Raw genomic sequence first — 15,759 nt, 5'->3', positions numbered from 1 at the left:
AAGCGATACTATGATTCAGTATTACTCAGACAGAAATTCTTTTTCCTTACTTGATGAATGAATCAGGCAACAAAAATTAAGTCACAAAATCATGGCATTAATAAATCATAATTGTGTCTTTCACGCAGCATAGTTCTCTGATGACTTCCTAATACTTGCAACAAGTTTACAGCAACAAAACATTTCAAAATAAGTCAACTAATGTAATGGGGGGAAAACAAGCAGAGACAGCAAACTCCATACATATTAAAATGGTAATTTCCACAATAGGCTGAGCAAAATTAGAGCTTGTATTACTTTATTTCTTACTTACCTCTTTTAAAGCTACTATCTTGTAAAGGGTTCTGATCCCGTGAATTGCTATAGCAAATCACATTTCTATCCAAAACTGAAATTCTTCTGTCTTCCTTGTCTCCATCTCCTCCATCATCATTATCAAATTCCTCTGAAGGTGCTTCCTAACATAATTAAAATTTGCACTGAATTTCTGCTTATTCCACAGAACCCCTTTCTGTACTTAAGTGTCATAGGATTCTTTAAAAAAAACATGCTAAGATATTTTCACACGTAACATTAAGAATGTTAAAAGTATATTAAAGATATAGAAAGAGCAGATGCTTTCTATGGATGGTCATTTTAATCATTTAGGCATAACATGTTTTTCACTTGATTTGCAGTTGGAAGGAACAAGCTGGAACCCATGAAGAATCACTGGAAAGAATAATAAGGAATTTCTACCCCAAACATCTCTCCAATTTTCTCTTATATATATCAGAAATCACACTTCAAAGGTATTATGTCTTGCACACATTAAGATCACAAAACTGGGACATTTACATATAAGTTCAACATTTCTACAACCCTCCCCCCCAATGAATTTGTAAACTGCATGTAAAAACAGAGAACCAACATATCTAAGTGATTTTTGGTACATGAATGTCTCTCTATATTAACTACACTCTTTAGGTAGCCACCTCACTTACTTATCCCCCCCCCCACATACACACACACTTAAGATAGGTCTTCTGGCATCAAACAGAACCTGTGCTTTTTCTGTATTGGGTTCTCTAAGAAAGTGAGGGGAGGGGGGCATTGTCCTTAAAATCATTTCCTATAAGGTCACTAAGGCATTAAGGAGAACTGAGCCAGATCACTGAACTCAGAATGTTAAGAGAAGGTGACAATAAGTTAAAAATGAAGGAGGGAAATTGGAAAATTCAGAGCTTATGCCCCATAAAGTTAGTATCTTGAAGGGATCAATTTGAATGCAAGGGGGGAAAAGGAATATTTAAGTCCTTATCCCCACTTCTGAGTTCAATGACCTCCAATGTTATATAATATACAATAACTGTGTCATTCATGGACTTTGAGTTTGCCAACTCAGTATAATTTATGTCAGACTATTTAGCTAAATTTCACCTCATCACTAGATATTTGGGCTGATCCTGCGTTGAGCAGGGGGTTGTACTAGATGGCCCCTAACAACTCTATGGTTTTATGATTCTGCATTATGGTTTAAAATCCCATGACACTAAATGTACTTACTATATTAGATGGAAAGTCTTCTTTCAGATTTTCTTCCCTACTCTGTTCACCTTTATGTACTAATTGTTCATATACTACTTGTTCTAGTTCTTGAAAATGATTGCATTGTTTTCCTGTGATATTTTGATAATCTTCAAAACTACTATTTTTTGAGTTCTGTTTTCTAGCTTTGTGATTTTCAAGTTCTGCTTCTGACTCAGGATCATCATCACTTTCAGAGGTATCACCCAGGTTTGAATTTCTTCCTTTGTTTAAAGGAGATAAAAATACGGATTTTACAGAAGTCTCTGATGAACAAACATCATCTTTGTCAAATCTTTGATGGCTCATATCCAGTATTTTCTCATTTTCTTCAGTGCCTTGAAACTTAACAGGATTCTGACGTTCTGAGTTTTCTTCTTCATACTCATGGCTTTTCCTATTTTTTCCTTCAAGTTTACAACTGCTTCCCTTTTCAAGAGAATGACTTGGAAGTTCATTAATCACCTTAATCAGTATATTTTCATCTGAACATTCACAATGCCCAGCTATAAAAGACTCTGGAACATCAGCTGACTCCTGTATTTCTTCATGTGCAATGCACATTTCATTACTACTACTAGGAACATTTCTATTACCACAGTTTTGTTCCTCAATAGGTTCCCCAACATTTTCATTATTGACAAAAGTTTCTGACAGTTCTCTCTCTCTTGATTTTTCAAAACATCCTTCTTCATCTTCTAGTTTTCCCAGACTTTCTTCCATGTTTTGATCTTCTTTACAATGATCCCTAATTACCTCACCCCCCTCATCTTCCTCTTCAAAGCCTTCTTCCATCTCACATTTTTCCTCCTCTTCCTCCTCAGATTCTTCCTCCTCATCAACATACTCTCCATCTTCTTCATCACTGCTTGCATAAGAATCATTTGGATCCTTCAGCTCTTGTTTGTTAGGATCGAGAGCCTCTGCTCTATTGTTTGCCAATTCATTATTTTCAATTTCATTTTTGTTATCTTCAGGAAGCCATATGTGGACATAAATATACAGAAGATTAAACAATAAACAGAAGTTGTCAATTAAAAACATTACCTGCTTAATGCCCAAGCGACTAGTAGACATCTGGATAGGTTTTGGAAAGGAGCCGAGTGAGGAATGGGCAGGCTGAGGGAAGGATTTAGCTGGGGACAAAGGTTTAGGAATGCACTTATTCATATCTTCAGCTTCACAATTTGAAATATTTAGCTCTGAACTGGCAGTATGGTCTGGTCTGATAATGCTACTTCTCTCATGTACTACATTAAAATACAAACACACAAAGAAAAGCATACACAAACAGAATTAATAGAATACACATGTTCACATGGGCAAAAATATGATAAAACTGATTTTTGGGGTAACGTACGATATTTTCTGATGTGCTCACGAACTTTCTTAGGTAGACATTTCTGTTGTTTCTAAAAAATAAAAGTTTAAATGCATTAAGGTGTACAACAATCCGGATCTGGATAGCTCAAGTCTAGGTCAATCTCATCAGATCTCAGAAGCTAAGCAGAGATGGATAGGAGACCTCCAAGGATTACTAGGGCCATACTGTGGAGGCAAGCAATGAAAAATCACTTTTGAAAGTCTCATGCCTTGAAAACTACAGGGTTTCCATAAGTCTGTTGTGACTTGAAGAGAAAAAAAGGTATACAACTAGTAACCATTCCTCTACTTACACTAAACGTTGAAAAAAATATCAAATTTAAAATCTAGGCTTATTAAATTACAGGATGTTAACTACAAAACTCAGCACAAAACTTTCAATCAACTGAATACTATCAGCAATAAACAGAATTATTTTTATTGAGAGAGTGAAGTTCAGTCACTAAAGATGTCTCAGCAGCACAATTTATTCACAACAAAAAATATTCAAAGCATATTTAATTTCTAAATATTAACAGAATAATAAAATCTAACAAACCTTCTTAAAAGTAAAACTAAAAAGTAATACATAATCATTGCATAAACATTTGGACAGTTTTTGAAAACACCTGGTGGGCTCTAAAAAAATTCAACATTCTCTGCGAAGCGTCCTCAGTCATGCAACTTTCTGACCTGCCTGGCTGACAATTTCATTTATCAAATGGTAGATGAACCCACAAGAGGTTCAGCCATACTGGACTTAATACTGACCAACAGGCAAGAGTTGGTGGATGAGAAGAAGAAGAAGAAACGTTGGTTCTTATATGCCGCTTTTCCCTACCCGAAGAAGGCTCAAAGCGGCTTACAGTCGCCTTCCCATTCCTCTCCCCACAACAGACACCCTGTGGGGTGGGTGAGGCTGAGAGAGCCCTGATATCACTGCTCGGTCAGAACAGTTTTATCAGTGCCGTGGCTAGCCCAAGGTCGAGGTGAAGGATATATATAATTAATTAACTCCCACTCATTTGGGAAACCCTGACAGAGCCATCAAGAAACCCCAGGGTTTCACAAAACCCTAGTCAAGAAAGCTTGCAGTAGAGGATTTTTAGCATCCATACACCCAAAAGCCCATTTCTGATCTGTCCCTGCATGATACCTGGAGGTCAGCCTAGGCTCATTATGCACACGGATAATTCAATGCACTTTAGAAATAGAATTTCCTGTTCTGTGCAGGAAAAGCCAACTGCAAAAGCACACTGAAGCTGCATTATACAACATGTGTATAATGGTCCCTATTTTAAACCATAATTTGCCCCTGTCTTGGATCCAAACTTTCCCAAAGAAAGTTGCACACACAAGGCAAGAAAGGATACAAAGGAGGAGTCAAAAATCCTATTGAAAAGACATTTTTAACCTATCTCACAACTTGTGCAGAAGAAAATGGTGAATAATGAGGTGGTCTTGTGGTTAAGAGCATGTGTTTGGGACAAGAAGGAAACAAAAGAATAATTCTAAGATGCTGAGTGGTTTGGTGGACTTCTTTGGCAATAAATAGGATAACGATAAAATGATGGGTTGGTGCTCTCTGTCTTTAATCATAAACACAAACTAACATTAGCGAGCCAGTGCGGTATAATAGTTAAGAGTGTCAGACAAGAATCTGGTAGACTCAGGTTCAAATCTCCACATTGCTATGGGAGCAATCTCAGCCTAACCTACTTCACCGGAGTGTTGTGAGGAGAGGAGAATCATGTAAGTGCCTTAGGTTCCCACTGTGTAAGAAATCAAGGTATAAATGAAATACACATAAATAACAAAGGACAAATATTTGTATATTACTTTGAATTCATAATTAACATTATTATAAACTTTACCTCAGAGTCGAATAAATCATCTTCAGAAAACCAGCTGTCACTATTTGTTTTGCTAGAATTAAACAGAAAAATGTAAGAACAGACCTCCTGTAAATGGAATCAAATTTACTGCATAAAAAAACTTGAAAGCTCACCTTGATGAATCTACAGATTCGTCATCTACAACTGTTTTTAAAAAGCATGAAAGAGAAAGCAATTTTTAAAAGGAAATTTGTATAATAAAATGCATGAAACAATTTCAATGATGTTAAGATAAAGCACAATTTATGCTATTATCTCTGAAGATATTTCAGAAAATATTTATCATCTTCTCAATTACTTCTGTACAAGTTCAATAATTAAACACGCTGGAAATATCCACATGAACACATATTGAGCAGAGTAAAATTAATATTCACCAGATTACCCTCTTCAGAGATTATGGTTTTCAAGCAATTTTTTTCTAGCCTATTCTACTATACTCATGTAAGGCTTTTCACATCAAAGGGTGATGACAATGACTGGAATAGTACCCCTTGACTTGTTTCCACGCTGGGAATTTCTGTTAAACGGAAAGTAAAGGGGAACAGCTACATGACATCGTGCTCAATTCAACTATGATTCATGGCATCCCCAGGGTTTTTTCTACTGACCCAGAGGAAAATAATGTAGCTCAATGAGGAATCTCTAGAGTGGCTGTGGGGGAGCACTCATGTGGTCACTCCCTCTATTGCTACTGTGGAGAAGAGGTGAAGCTGAACTCTGCTTTCGAAATGGCATGGGCACTACTCTTTCATGAATGCCATTTAAATAGCTTTTCTCTTTTATCTGCCAAACCACAACACAATGCAGTTCACTAGGGAACTGAAGGGAATGTGGGTTGGCTCAGGGCTGGGTGGGGGGCTGATTCCACATGGTATCACAGCTGCTTGTGCATAGCACCAAATAGGAAAAAAAAACAAAATGGGAGAGCAGCTGCAGCACAGGAACAAAGGTGTGAAGAGTGATTCCATGCTGCTCATTATTATCATTGTGATACATTTTCACACCCTCATGTAAAAACAGCCTGGCATGCAGTATTCATAATCAACTCTTAATCATCTCATACAACACTCTGCGAATAAGAAGTCCTATTTTGGAGCTCACACTCAAGCTATCACATGCAAGCTTTCCAATTTCGAAGCTTTGACATATGCACAGAGGTTTGTCACTGTTCCTAAGATCGTACTTTCTCCAATTGGTGGTAATGTTTACTTTCCCACTCCCTTGTTGCTTGCTGACCAATGATCATAGTATTCCTTTATTTACAATATATTTATTAGCCACCTTCCTGCCTTATAGACCTCAAAATGGCTCACAATAGTACATAAAATAGAAAGCATTCAAAACAAAATTTACAGTCACAATTCAGAATTCCACTAACAGGGTTGCCATATCCAGGCAAGGAAACTCCTGAAGATTGGAAGACGACAGAGACCTCAGTGGGATACAATACCATGAAGTCCAACCTCTTAACCATTCATTTTCTCCGAGGAAATAATCTATGTAGTCTGAAGATGAGCTGTAATTCTAGGTGATCCCCAGGTCCACCTGGAGGCTAGCATCCCTAGCCACTAAATTAGAAGACGAAGAAGTGTCGGTACTTATATGCCACTTTTCTCTACCCGAAGGAACCTCAAAGTGGCTTACAATTGCCTTCCCTTTCCTCTCCAAACAACAGACACCCTGTGAGGTAGGTGAGGCTGAGAGAGCTCTGATATTATTGCTTGTTCAGAACAGCTTTTATCAGTGCTGTGGTGAGCCCAAGGTCACCCAGCTGGCTATATGTGGAGCAGGGAATCAAACCCGGCTTGCCAGATTAGAAGTCAGTGCTCCTAACCACTACACCAATGATCAAACATCCTTAAAAAAGGAGCCACTTGAACTTCCCTAAGGAAGTTGTTCTATAATAGTGGAGCTGGCACTGAAAAGGTCTTCTCATGTAAACAGTATTCCTTTTTGATGGAATAGTTAGAAAGGCAATGGGATACCCAAGCCAACTAACTGAGACCCTGAGACAGTTACCTTTAACTGCCTGGAATTCAAACTTCAAGCCATGCAGCTTCACTGTCTGGAATAAACTGAACTGAAGGCTTTTAAAGGGATCTTGGTTCCTTTAATTGCCTTAACTTCTACTATCCGATGGTCCTGGGGATTTTTCTTGGCTTGTCTGTTTTGGTAGCCAAATAAAAAAAAAAAGATCAAGCAGAAAAAAAATATCTGAAAATACCAGTTCGGTTATTTGGAATGGGGGGGAGGGTAATTATGTCCTGTATACTGTCCCAGTGTTAATGCATAGTGAGCAATCGAAATGGGTGGGGAGATACTGTATGGAAATAGTGTAAACAAGTGTTAATGTTTTAAGTGTGTTTGTATTTGACTGAAGAGTAATATGGTTAGTTGTCTTTGCCTATGTCCAATTATAAAGTTTATAACTTCAGTACCTGGTATTACATTTTACGGCACACTTGGCCTGGCCTGACAAAGTGATGTTTGTGTCAGATCTGGCCCTCGTAACAAATGAGTCTGACATCTCTGATATAGAGAGTGACCCAGTATGGTCTAATATTTAGGCCAGAAACATGGGTTTCATATCCACTAAGACATGAAGCTGTCTTGGGCCAGACATGCTTTCCTGGCATGGCCTACCTTCACAGGACTGTTTGCCCTGTATAAAAAATTTGAAGAGTATTTTATAAAATTGGAAGAGAAATCCAGGCAAACTACCCTGCACTCAATGGAGGAATGGTAGGAAGGAAAAGACATAGGCAGATAGATCCAAAGCTTCCTTCCTTCCTTCCTTCCTTCCTTCCTTCCTTCCTTCCTGGACGTAGAAGATGAAGAAGGGTTGGTTCTTATATGCCACTTTTCTCTACCCGAAGGAGTCTCAAAGCGGCTTACAGTCACCTTCCTATGAGGTAGGTGAGGCTGAGAGAGCCCTGATATCACCACTTGGTCAGAACTGCTTTATCAGCACTGCGGCAAGCCCAAGGTCACACAGCTGGCTGCATGTGGGGGAGTGCAGAATCAAACCCATCTCGCCAGATTAGAAGTCCACACTCCTAACCACTACACCATACTGGCTACAAACAACCCATTTGGGCTCACGGCAGTTTCCAAATAATAAAAGAATAAAAACACAATAAAACCCCATGATTTCCCTTAATAAAAATCCAATAACTAACTCATCCCCTCATCCAGCGAGGAGCCATCCTTCCTGCTGTTCTACTGGTGGGAGTGAGGTAGTATTATTATTTATTTCCCGCCATTCCCTGGGTAGGCTCATGGCGGGTAACAGTTGTCTAAAAAATCCCAATTAAAACCCCATTAAAAGACATTAAAAATCATAACATGGCGGCAGCCAATCACAATCTACTCATTCCAAAGGTGGGAGCCAGGACTGAAAAACCCTGGCCCTGGTTGAGGCTAGACGCGCTTCTCTAGGGACGTGAATGACCAATAGATTTCCCCCCGCAGAGTGTAACGTCCTGCGGGGGACAGGGCGATAGGCGGTTCCTCAAGTATGTGGGTCCCAACTCACGTAAAGCCTTAAAGGTTAATACCAAAACCTTGAACCAGATCCGGGCAGCAATTGGCAACCAGTGCAGCTGCCTCAGCACAGGCTGGATGTGGGTCCTCCAAGATGTACCAGTGAGGACCCAAGGAGCTGCATTTTGCACTAGCTGAAGTTTCCGGATCAAGGTCAAGGGTAGGCTCGCATAGAGCGAGTTACAGAAATCTAGTCTGGAGGTGACCGTCGCATGGATCACTGTGGCTAAGTGTCAGGGGACAGGTAGGGCACTTGTAGCCGGGCTTGGCGAAGGTGGAAAAATGCCTGGCCCGCTACTCTCTTGACCTGCACCTCCATAGTCAGTTAGGCGTCGATGGCCATGCCCAAAATCCTGGCCTGGGACGCAATGTTAAGTTGCGCCCCTGCCAGGTTGGGCAAACGTGCTTCCTGATCCCGCCCCCTGCCTCCCAGCCACAGGACCTCCGCCTTGGAGGGGTTGAGTCTCAGGCGACTCTACTTGAACCATTCTGTCACTGCTTCCATTAGAAGATAGAGCTGGGTGTCGTCAGCATACTGATGGCCCCAAACTCCACACCAGCTGGGCCAAAGGGCGCTTAAAGATGTTTAACAAAATGGGGGAGAGAACCGCGCCCTGAGGTACCCCACAAGGGAGTCTGTAAGGAAGCGAGAACTCATCTTCCACTGCAACCCTCTGGGTCCGGTTCTGAAGAAAGGATAGTATTCAGCACAAGGCTGTGTCACCTATCCCCGTGCCGGTGAGGCGGTGGACCAATATCTCATGATTCACGATGTCAAAGGCTGCCAACAGGTCTAAGAGGATCAGCACAGCTGACCCGCCTCTATCCAGCTGGCGACGGAGGTTGTCCAGCAGGGCGACCAGAACTGTCTCCACCCCGTGGCCAGGATGGAAGCAAGACTGATATGGATCGAGTGCCAAAGTTTCCTCCAAGAAAGCCAGGAGCTGGCCCGCCACGGTCCTTTCCAACAGCTTGCCCAGGAACGCTAAGTGCGATACTGGGTGGTAGCTGGCAGGATCCTGCGGGTCCAGCGTTGTTTTTTTCAGGAGAGGACGAAGCATGGCCTCGTTCAGCCTCTCGGGGAACTCCCCAGAACCCAGGGAGCAGTTGATAATGTCCCTGAGTTGGCCTCCTATCCTCTGCCCACCTCCTTTGAGGAGCCAGGAAGGACAAGGGTCAAGGCGGCAAATGGTCGCCCTGACCGATCCCAGCAACTTATCCACTTCGGAGGAAGAGAGCCACCTGAAGCCATCAAACCTCACTGCCAAAGGCGGCCAACAGACCTCCAGTTCGTTTACTGCATTAATCGTGGTGGGAAGGTCACGGTGGAGCGACAAGACTTTATCCGCAAAATAGCTCACTAACACCTCACAGCCAATTGACTAAAATTTTGGCGCCCCTAAAGGGCGGTAAGGGATCGAACTACCCTAAATAATTGGGCCAGGTGAGAGCTTGTGGATGCGATTTACATAGCAAAAAACTCTCTCTTTGCCACTTTCACCGCCATCTCATACACCTTCATAAGCGTGCGATAAGATGTTCTTGTAGCCTCATTGCTAGTCTTCCGCCACTTCTTCTCCCGGAGTGCCCCCGTGTACCAGGGGGCCCATTTGAGTCGAGGGCAGAGAGGACGTTTAGGGGCAGCCGTTAGACGGGACTGCCAGTCCTCCATTAAGGCTGCCAGTGAGTCGCCAGGAGGCATCAGGTCCTGCAGAGCATTCCAGAAACTGACTGGATCCATAAGTTTCCACAGGAGGGCTAAAATACACCCGCTGCCCAACTGGGGAAGGGGTGATATCCAGAGCCAGGCCCGCAGGGCATAGTGGTCTGACCACGGCACAGCCAAAGCTGCATCCAGATCCACCTCTACCCCGGCACCGAAAATCAAGTCGAGTGTGTGGCCAGCGTGATGGGTGGGCCCAGCAACAAATTGCGAAAGCCCCAGTGTCGCCATGAATGACACCAGGTCCCCACCTAAACCTGAAGAGGGTGCATCCGCATGGAAATTGAAGTCACCCAGGATTAGAAGCCTGGGAAACTGCAACGCCCAGGCGGCGGCTGCCTCCAGGTGGCAGGGCTTGTGGTGGGTTGGGCGGACGATATACCAGCCAGACAGCCAAGCTCTCGACCGAGTCCCACGCAATACCAACACACTCCACCGATTTCCGGCACTGGGAGCGCCCTGTAGGAGAAAGCCTCCCGGAGAATTGCCACCCCCCCTCCTCTCTTGTGGGTCTGGGATTGGTGAAGGACGGAATAACCTGCTGGGGCCAGTTCTCTCAAGGCCACCTCCTCTCCATCTCTCAGCCAGGTCTCCGTCACACAAGCAAGGTCAGCCTTCGACTCCGCAAAGAAATGCTGCAGAGTTGTGGCCTTGTTCTTAATCGACCTTGCGTTGCACAAGACCAATGTCGGACCCTTTCCCTGGGGATGGGACGGAGGTTAGAAGGGAATCGAGCACATCCAAAGCGCCAGCTGTGTCTCCACGGCCGAGCCCTATATGGGACACCAGTGCTCCCAGCCCTTCTCTTGTCCAACCTCCTCCTCCAGCCATAGCACCCTTGACCCATGATCGTTGTAATCCCGGTCTCTTTATGTGCCCCCCCACTTGGCCCGACCTCTCCCTCCATATCACACCGCCTCCCAAGACAGGACACTAACTCCCACCTGTACTAATATCTCCTCCCCCCAGCAGCACTAACCCACCCTAACCCTCCCAACCCCTCTGTTACTATAACCTCCCAGCCCCCTTTGCCCTCAACCCAACCTATTCTAGCAGCTGGCGAGGTGGGGTCAGGCTGCAGGGCAAGATCCCGCCTATTACAGGGGTACTCTCTGCAACTCTAGTCCGTTCCCTCCCCAATTCAGCTGGGATCAACCATATCTCCTCATTCCTCTCCTGGTGATGTTCCTAAGCTACATTCCCCCACTTTCCACCACAATCCAACACTAGCCACAGAAGGCCAAGGGAGAGAAAAGGGAAAAAAATTCCGCTGATGTTCAGTCCCAAGCCACCGGATGGCACCAAAGAGGCAGACACTGAAGCCAGAGGCCAAGCTCTGGGAGACTTTCCAGTCAGCCACTGGGTGGCAGCTGGAGATCCAGCTCTCCACCTTTCCAGTCTCGGAGAAGTTCTTAAAGAGGAAGCGTCCCAGGCTTCCTTCCCCTCCAGGTTGAGCTTCCACAGTTAAGGAGACGACTTGGGAGCCTCGCACAACACAGAGCGGGCAAGGGCTCTCCCCACTCGCCAGATGAAACCAGCTAGGCACCAGCGTGTCCCAGTCACGGTCCCAAGCTCCCTCATCGGGCCCCAAGTTCCTCAGCCGTGTATCCCTGCCAGCGCCTCCATCTACCGCTACACCAACCGAGGCAGACCCAGCTGAAGCCCTAGGAATCACCCAGGGGAGCAGTTCTTCCTCTCTCGCTGAGTCAATCCTCGTCCGGTAGGTGCAAGATTTTTTTTTGTCCCTCCCCAGCGTTCTTCGGCCGGGGGGGCCCACTGGGGGGCTCCGAGTTCTGGGTGGGGGTGAGGGCTTGAAGAGAGAGTTGGTAGGATCTTCTGCGAGAAGCCTCGTTCCGAGGGCTCTCGTTGCAGCCAGCTCTGAGTGCACTCTGAGACTCACGCCGGTCCCTCTCTCACAGCTAAGGTGACTCTCACTGGAGAGGCCTCCTACGTGAGTCCAATGCTGGAATGGGTGCACTAGGCCGCTAAGTTCTGACTCTCCTATGCCGTTACCCCTCTGTTCTGCTGCCAGTATCCACCAGTCCGTTTCCACAGAAGCAGGGGGAAAGAAAAAACTAAACCCCAACCCCCAGTAAAATGCAAAGGGGGGAGCGCTCCACAGTCTAAGAGCGCTCATAATCACACAGCCAGGCAGAGCTCTAAGCTCTGGCGTCCGACCGAGCCGCCATGTTGCACAATGAAGAACTATTAGATCTATCAGATGGACATGGAGAATCTAGATCGAAAATCGGGACCCTGCCCTGGCCTCAACCGTATGCCTGGCAGAAGAGCTCCATCCTGCAGGCCCTGCGGAAAGTTTAGAGCTCCGGCAGGGCCCTTAGCTCTTCCGGGAGCTCATTCTACCAGGTTGGGGCCAGGACCGAAAAGGCCCTTGCCTGGGTCGCAGCCAGGCAAAGGTCGCTAGGGCCCGGGACTACCAGTAGGTTCATACTTGCAGAGCGAAGAGCCCTGCGGGGGGCATAAGCAACCAAGGCTAAGAGAAAATAGGACCCTCCTGAGTGATAAGGCAGGGAGAAAGCATAATAGCATGAATGCAAAAAAGCAGGGCAAAAATTAGAGCCAGAAGTTACTTTCAGGGTGTGGAGAGATAAGAAATCATGATTCAGATCAATGAACTTTCAAGGCAATTAAAACATTTGAAAAACAAGAAAACAAAAAGTGATCCTAGGAGGTGGCAAGAGGAGAAAGAAAAACAAGTTAGAAGTTGGTTTCAGGTAGGTAAGAGAATGAGGGTCCAGAAGAAAAGCACCTTGAAACAAAACTAGAGAAAAAAAGAAGCAAACTTAGGGTGTGTGTCAAATTATTATTATTATTATTATTATTATTATTATTATTATTATTATTATTATTATATTTATTTCCCGCCTCTCCCAACAGGCTTGAGGTGGGTCACAACAATTAACCCCATTAAAATTCCCATTAAAACATCAATCTACTAACATGACGGCTAAAAATCCCATCCCTCCTCCAATTATCAAAGAGGTGAAGAGGAAAGGATAGGGGAGTAGCGTACACTCCAACTCCTAATGATGGGTGCAGGGGAGAATAAAAATCTTGAGTCTTAGGAAATGATTCCTCCCCCCCTCCTTTTTTTTCTAAGACAGAAAGGGATATGGGCAGGAGTCCTCAACCCCCCGGTCTGCGGCCCGGTAACGGGCCGCCAGCGGCCGCGCCTGCCTCCCCTCCCGCAGCGAGAGGGGGGGGAAGAGGCAGGCACGGCCGCTGGCATGTCAGCGACGCAAACACGCACGCGCGGAGGTGCCGCGCGTGCGTGTTTGAGCCCCCTGCTGGCAAAAACGTGCATGCGTGGCAGCTCCGCGCGTGCGCGTTAGCACCATCTAGTGGCGAAAACGCGCACGCGCAGCATCTGCGTGTGCGCGTTTACATGCAGCTGCGGCGGCTGAGCCGCAAGCTCTCTCCCACACTCGGAGGCGGTCCCCGACTACTAGAAGGTTGGGGACCGCTGCATTAGGGTTTCTGTCTATGAAATTGCCAGAGCGCCAATTTAACCAAAGAAAGATAATACAACAGAAGTGATTCTGTCACTTGTATTAATTTCATAGCCCCCACCCCTTGACTCCTGAGTGCATTTAGCAGTTATGAGATAAGCGGATGAGTTGTCTTATGAATTAAACTAGTTAAATGACAGGAAGCAAAGGGTAGGAATCAATCACAAAGGAGGGAAGTAAGCAGATTATTATAGACTAGTAATCAAGCCCGCTGCAGCTAAATGCAGCGGGCGCTAGGCACTTACTGTGGGTGGGTGTCGGTGTTTTCGCGGTGGCTGGCTTGGTCGGCGTCGGCGGCCTTCTTTCGGCGTCGGCGGCCTGACGCGGCGAGAGGCGCTTCTCGCCGCGTCAGGGCGCCAGGCAGGGAACCCCCGGCAGCCGCGCTTCGCGCGACTGCCGGGGGCTCCCTCGGGCGGCGGCCTGAGCCAACTGAAATTCAGTGTTGGTAAGGTGAATCACACTAGGACAAAAAATCCCAGCTTCAAGTACAGGCTAATGGAATCTGAATTGACTGAGAGGGGAAAAGATCTTGAGGTCATAATTAATAACTCAATGAATGTGTCAATACAGTGTGCTGCATCAGTGAAAAAGGCAAACTCTATATTAGGGATTATTAGGAGAAGGATGAATATAATGGCCAATGTATAGATTTATGGTGCAACCTCATTCTATACAGTCCTGGTCACTGTATCTCCAAAAAGACATTGCAAAGTTGGAAAAAGTACAGACAAGGGTGACAAAGATATTAGGGGGTTGGAGCACCTTCCCTGTGTTGAAAGGCTGAAGAGTCTGGGACTTTTCAGTTTAGAAAACAGATGACTAAGGGGGGGGGATGTGAGAGAGGTTTATAAAATTATATGGGGTTGAGAGAGTTGACAAAAATAATTTTTTCTCCTTCTCCAAAAAATGCTAGAATTTGAGGGCATCCAATGAAGCTGATGGGCAGTAGGTTCAGGATAGAGAAAAGGAGATACTACTTTACACAGAGAGTGATTAAACTGAAATTCACTGCCAGAGGATGTAGTGATGGCAACAGAAAAAAACAGCTTTAAAAGGGGATTACATAGATTCATGGAGGATAGGTCTATCATCAGCTACTAGCCAAGGTGACTGAGTGAACCTTCACATCCAGAGGTACTAAATCTGTGAATCCCATAGCCAAGATACAACATCTGGGGAAGACCTCAGCTTCTATGCCCTGTTGTTGGCCACTGTGTGAAACAGGATGCTGTACTAGATGGACCACTGGTCTGATTCATCAGGGCTCTTCTTATGTTATCATGATAAAAACGCACATTCACCTTACTAATTAAGCTACAGCTTGGTGGACAGCAGCGACAGAACAGATAAAAAGGGGGGGGAGCTGTTAGTGTGACAGCCAATCAGAACTAGACTGATGAAGTATATGAGGTAAATGGTTTGGAGAATGTTTAGCACTGGGAAGCGATATCTGGAGAACAGTTCCTTCCTCTCCTCAAAAAGCTTCATTTCACACTGAAAATACTCATTGCCAAATAATCAGATCAGATCTAGTCCCACCCTCCCACCCCTCTTCAAAGCCTTATATTTCCCATTGCCGAAAGTAACTTAGTATCCCCTGGAAGGAAAAGCTAATGTTTTTAAAGGCCTAGACAGCAAACAGTATTTCAAGAATTCTGTTTTAGGAAACATGATCTTCCTACCTACTATCATATGTACACACTAGGGAAAATTTACTTATACAGAACTACAAAGAGATACAGAGCAAAGGCTTATTTTCTCACTTGCCACTTATGTTCATAAACTTCCACACAGTACACAGATTTCTCACACGTTCCACAGCATATTCCTCAATTATTTTTCCATACACTCTGTGTTCACTCTCTCTTCACAAAGCGGACAACTGTGCCAACTATGATACAACTACCACCCATCCAGTCCCCCCTCCAACTTTGTAAACCACAGTATATATAAAATTCCATGCTGCAGCATAAAAATAAAACACACACAATATTTACATATCAAAACACAATCCATTTCCTGTGAATAAGCCTTTAATGAATGCAGTGGGGGTTCCTTATTCCCATCAACTCAGAATCATGCAACAATCATCTCCAAATAAACAAAGCTTGTAAAAAGCACCAAAACACTAACATCC

General features: G+C 44.7%; 2 protein-coding genes across 12 annotated transcripts in view; both read right to left on the bottom strand.

The window, feature by feature from the left end:
* ANKRD26 (ankyrin repeat domain containing 26) overlaps positions 1-15,759 on the bottom strand; it is a 93,700-nt gene that overhangs the window by 66,051 nt on the left and 11,890 nt on the right. For 10 of the 11 annotated variants that reach the window (XR_013231139.1, XM_077338415.1, XM_077338416.1 and 7 more), the window contains 5 exons: positions 4,937-4,967; positions 4,803-4,854; positions 2,927-2,978; positions 2,614-2,816; positions 314-458 (listed from right to left, as the gene is read on the bottom strand). Coding sequence is in view for 10 of the 11 variants with exons in the window: in XM_077338415.1 (XP_077194530.1) it covers positions 314-458; positions 2,614-2,816; positions 2,927-2,978; positions 4,803-4,854; positions 4,937-4,967 (483 nt within the window). In the remaining variant the exon portion in view is untranslated. The remainder of the gene's footprint in view (positions 1-313; positions 459-2,613; positions 2,817-2,926; positions 2,979-4,802; positions 4,855-4,936; positions 4,968-15,759) is intronic. The other variant, XM_077338422.1, reaches the window with a different exon arrangement.
* LOC143837918 (uncharacterized) lies at positions 457-2,603 on the bottom strand. The gene has a single exon (XM_077338426.1). It carries the CDS (start codon positions 2,359-2,361, stop codon positions 1,516-1,518), a length of 846 nt encoding a protein of 281 aa, XP_077194541.1. The 5' UTR covers positions 2,362-2,603; the 3' UTR covers positions 457-1,515.

The sequence above is a fragment of the Paroedura picta genome, chromosome 5, assembly GCF_049243985.1.
Source record: "Paroedura picta isolate Pp20150507F chromosome 5, Ppicta_v3.0, whole genome shotgun sequence".
Lineage (NCBI taxonomy): Eukaryota > Metazoa > Chordata > Lepidosauria > Squamata > Gekkonidae > Paroedura > Paroedura picta.
The sequence above is the reverse complement of the archived record's forward strand: the minus strand, read 5'-3'. Positions and strand labels throughout refer to the sequence as shown.